At 53.5% G+C, this 4,516-nt stretch overlaps 1 protein-coding gene across 1 annotated transcript in view; it reads left to right on the top strand.

Annotated features, from left to right (window-relative positions):
* Positions 1–446: 446 nt before the first annotated feature.
* Positions 447–4,516, top strand: part of SLC25A41 (solute carrier family 25, member 41) — an 8,424-nt gene continuing 4,354 nt past the window's right edge. Inside the window, exons 1-4 of the mRNA XM_011943529.1 lie at positions 447–739; positions 1,675–1,830; positions 3,741–3,893; positions 4,072–4,179. Coding sequence (XP_011798919.1) covers positions 533–739; positions 1,675–1,830; positions 3,741–3,893; positions 4,072–4,179 — 624 coding nt within the window. The 5' untranslated portion in view covers positions 447–532. The remainder of the gene's footprint in view (positions 740–1,674; positions 1,831–3,740; positions 3,894–4,071; positions 4,180–4,516) is intronic.

The raw sequence follows: 4,516 nt of genomic DNA, 5'->3' as shown, positions 1-4,516 counted from the left end.
AAACCCAACACTTCAGGAGGCCGAGGCAGGTGGATCACTTGAGGTCAGGAATTCAAGACTAGCCTGGCCAACATGGCGAAACCCCATCTCTTACTAAAATTACAAAAGTTATCCAGGTGTGGTGGCGGATGCTGGTAATTCCAGCTACTTGGGAGGCTGAGACAGAGAATCACTTGAACCCAGGGGGCAGAGGTTGCAGTGAGCCAAGATCGCGCCACTGCACTCCAGCCTGGGCGACACAGTGAGACTCCGTCTCAAATAAATAAATAAATAAATAAAAATAATAATTTTGACGGGACACAATTCAATTTATAATGATAACATATTTATTGGTTTGGAGGATCAGGAGGTAGACATTTGGGGGAAAGGGGCCATCAAGCTGCCCACCACACCCAGCGAGGTCACAGGGGCGTTTGTGACTTCATCCTCCTCTTGGTCCCCCACACAACCCTCCCACTAGACACTCCCGCATGGTAGCTGGAGTGGCAAACGACTCCTTAGGGATTTGAAGCCAGGTGTCCTAACTTCCTCCATGGGCGCTCAGCCTGGAGAACCTCAGAACCCTTGCTCCAGGATCCAGACGCTGTTTAGGAGGGTCAAGACCTTACTTATCAAAGCCCCGCCTCCCCCGCCACCTCCACCCCCAGCCCCATCCTGGAACCCTGGCTGTACACACGTGTATGAATACGTGTTTGGACACATGCATGACAACAGCCTTGACCATCTCCCGTCACAGCAGGTGAGTTCAGGAAACACTGGTGTCCGAGCGCCTCTGGTCGGGACTGCAGGGAGAGGCCAGGCTATCCCTACTCTCTACGGGCCCACTCCCCCGCTAGCAGACCTAGAATTCCACCTTGAAGCAGGGCAGGGCAGGGAGGCAGGGCGCAATGACTCATGCATGTAATCCCAGCACTTTGGGAAGCTGAGGTGGATGGGTCACTTGAGGTCAGGAGTTCAAGACCAGCCTGGCCAACATGCCGAAACCCCATCTCTACTAAAATTACAAAACTTAGCTGGGCATGGTGGTGGGTGCCTGTAGTCCCAGCTACTCGGGAGGCTGAGGCAGGAGAATCGCTTGAACCCAGGAGGTAGAGGTTGCAGTGAACCCAGATCTCATCACTGCACTCGAGCCAGGGCAATGCAGCAAGATTCTGTCTCAAAAAATAAGAATAAATTAAGAGTCTAGATATTTTCCTAATTACATTTGTATTCCTCCTTGGATCCTCCATGAGTAACTTAGAGAGTCTATATTATATCGGCTGGGTGCGGTGGCTTACGCCTGTAATCCCAGCACTTTGGGAGGCTGAGGCGGGTGGATCACCTGAGGTCAGGAGTTCAAGACCAACCTGGCCAACATGGTGAAACCCCATCTTTACTAAAAAAAAATACAAAAATCTGCTGGGCATGTTGGCACACCCCCGTAATCCCAGCTACTCAGGAGGCTGAGGCAGGAATTGCTTGAACCTGGGAGGTGGAGGTTGCAAGGAGCTGAGATCATGCCACTGCACTCCAACCTGGGCAGCAGAGCAAGACTCCGTCTCAAAAAAAAAAAAAAAAAAACGCAGATTGGGGGGAACCTGGTGGGTCTTTCACCAGGAGGGTGCCCTAGATGTGTGTCTGGGGAAGGTGCCCCTACCTGGCTGAGGATGAGGGAGGGCCGGGTCTGCCCTGCAGGTGCTGGACACGGGAGAGCAGCTGATGGTCCCTGTGGAAGTCCTGGAAGTGGATAACGAGGGGGCCTTGTGGAAGTTTCTGCTCTCGGGAGCTATGGCTGGGGCGGTGTCTCGCACAGGCACGGCACCTCTGGACAGAGCCAGAGTGTACATGCAGGTGTGTGTGGGTTGGAGGGAGGACGGGACGCAGTGATGGCGCCATTGGGGAGAACATGGGGTGAGGACAGATAGAGTTGACATAGATGGAGTTCAGGATGGGAGTGCTGGTTGGAGTTGGGCTCTCCTGGACTGGTTGAGATTGAGGCTGTGGGTGGTGATGGAGCTGCTGTGGACCCAGCTTGGAGTCGAGTTAGAGGAGTTCAGAGAACTTAACCAGGGACAGGGACCAACGCTGGGCCAAGGTAGGGGTTGGAGGTCAGGGAATTGGGGGGGGGTCTTTGGATGAGTTTAAAGACAGGGTAGGGGCCAGGCGTGGTGGCTCATGCCTCTAATGCCAGCACTTTGGGAGGCCCAGGGGAGGCAGATCACCTGAGGTCAGGAGTTTGAGACCAGCCTGGCCAACATGGCGAAACCCTGTCTCTACTAAATACAAAAAAATTAGCCAGGCGTGGTGGCGTGTGCCTGTAGTCCCAGCTACATAGGAGGCTAAGGCAGGAGAATTGCTTGAATCCAGGAGATGGAGATTGCGGTGAGCCGTGATCACGCCACTGCACTCCAGCCTGGGCAACAGAGTGAGACTCTCTCTCAAAAAAGAAAAAGGCAATGTAGGATAGAGCTATCTCAAGCAGGATATCTCACACCTATAGTCTCAGCTGCTCGGGAAATTGAGGCAGGAGGACCGCTTGAGCCCAGGAGTTGGAGGCTGCAGTGAGCCATGATCATGCCACAAACTCTAGCTAGGGTGACAGAGCGAGATCCCTGAGTAAAAAAATAAATGGGTGCAGTGGCTCACGTATATAATCCTAACACTTTGGGAGGCCAAGGAGGGAGGATTGCTTGAGCTTAGGAGTTTGAGACCAGCTGGGCAATATAGTGAGACCACATCTCTACGAAATGATAATAAATTAATTAAACAAATAAAAATTTAAAAAGGAGTTGGGCATGGTGACTCACACCTGTAATCTTAGCACTTTGGAAGGCCAAAGTGGGAAGATCGCTTGAGCCCGAGAGTTTGAGACCAGCCTGGGCAATATAGTTAGACCCCATCTATACAAAACATTTTACAAAATTAGCCTGCCATGGTGGCATGCACCTGTAGTCCCAGCTACTTGGGAAGCTGAGGTGGGAGGATCACTTGAACCCAGGAGCCTGAGTGAGCTGTGATTGCACCACTGCATTCCAGCCTGGGCAACAGAACAAGACCCTGTCTCAAAAACATAAATAAACAAAAAAACAAGAAAGAAAAGAAAAACAAGGCCAGGCATGGTGGCTGACGCCTGTCATCCCAGCAATTTGGGAGGCCAAGGTGGGCGGATCACCTGAGGTCAGGAGTTCCAGACCAGCCTGGCAAACATGGCAAACCCCGTCTCTACTAAAAATACAAAAATTAGCCGGGTGAGGTGATGCAAGCCTGTAATCCCAGCTACTCGGGAGGCTGAGGCAGGAGATGTGCCTGAACCAGGGAGGCAGAGGTTGCAATGAGCCGAGATCCCCCCACTGCACTCCAGCCTGGGCAATAGAGTGAGACCTCATCAAAAAAATAAAAAAGAAAGAAGGAAGGAAGGAAGGAAGGAAGGAAGGAAGGAAGGAAGGAAGGAAGGAAGGAAGGAAGGAGAAAGGGAGAAAGAAAGGAAAGGATGGAAGGAAGAAAGAAAGAGAGAGAAAAGAACTGAGGAGAAGATGAAGAAGAGGGGTGAGGCAGGAATGTGGGTCGATGTTGGCTTTGGGTCAGTGTTGTGTGCGATTCTAGAACTGGCTGGGGAAGGAGCTGAAGAAGGAATGGCGATGGGATGGCGATGGGTTGGGGTTGGGTGGCTGGGGAGTTCCCGGTGGGGCTGCGCTTGGGGTGGGGATGGGGACAGAGACAGAGGTAAGGAGGGGCTCCTCCAGGGTCCTCCCTCCACCCAGGTCTACTCCTCCAAGACGAACTTCACCAACCTGCTGGGGGGGCTACAGAGCATGGTCCAGGAGGGAGGCTTCCGCTCCCTGTGGCGGGGCAATGGCATCAACGTGCTCAAGATTGCTCCTGAGTATGCCATCAAGTTCTCCGTATTCGAGCAGGTGGGGAACGAGGGGTCTGCTTCCCCCAGCTCAAGCCCAAACCCCTCCCACACCCCCAAAACTCCAGGCCCTTGTTCAAGACACACGCTCACCCTGCAGACCCCAGGCCTCTTCCCTGCGTGGGTTTTGTGTCGGAGGGTGGCTGACTTCTCTCTCATCCTCCTCTCTCCTCTCCCAGTGCAAGAATTACTTCTGTGGAATACAAGGGTCCCCGCCCTTTCAGGAGCGTCTCCTCGCTGGTTCCCTGGCTGTGGCCATCTCCCAGACCCTCATCAACCCCATGGAGGTAAGAGAACATCTGCCCCACAGGTGAGGAAACGCCGTGTAAATCAGTTACCCACGTTGCTGGGCTACTTCCTCTTCCTCCTTTCTCCCCTCCTCCTCCCCTCCCCCTTTCTCCTCCTTTTTTCTCCCACTTCTCCCTCCTCCCCTTTCACCTCTTCCTCCTCCTCCTTTCTCCCCTTGTCCTCCCCTCCTCCTTTTCTCTCCTCCTCCCCTCCTGCTTTCTCCCTCCTCCCCTCCTCCTTTCTCCCGCCTCCTCCCCTTCACTATCTTCTCCTCCTTTCTCCCCTCCTCCTCCCCTCCCCCTTTCTCCTCCTTTTTTCTCCCACTTCTCCCTCCTC

Source organism: Colobus angolensis, unplaced genomic scaffold (genome assembly GCF_000951035.1).
Source record: "Colobus angolensis palliatus isolate OR3802 unplaced genomic scaffold, Cang.pa_1.0 Scaffold22, whole genome shotgun sequence".
NCBI classification, from domain to species: Eukaryota; Metazoa; Chordata; class Mammalia; order Primates; family Cercopithecidae; genus Colobus; species Colobus angolensis.
This window is presented reverse-complemented; position numbering and strand designations above follow the sequence as displayed.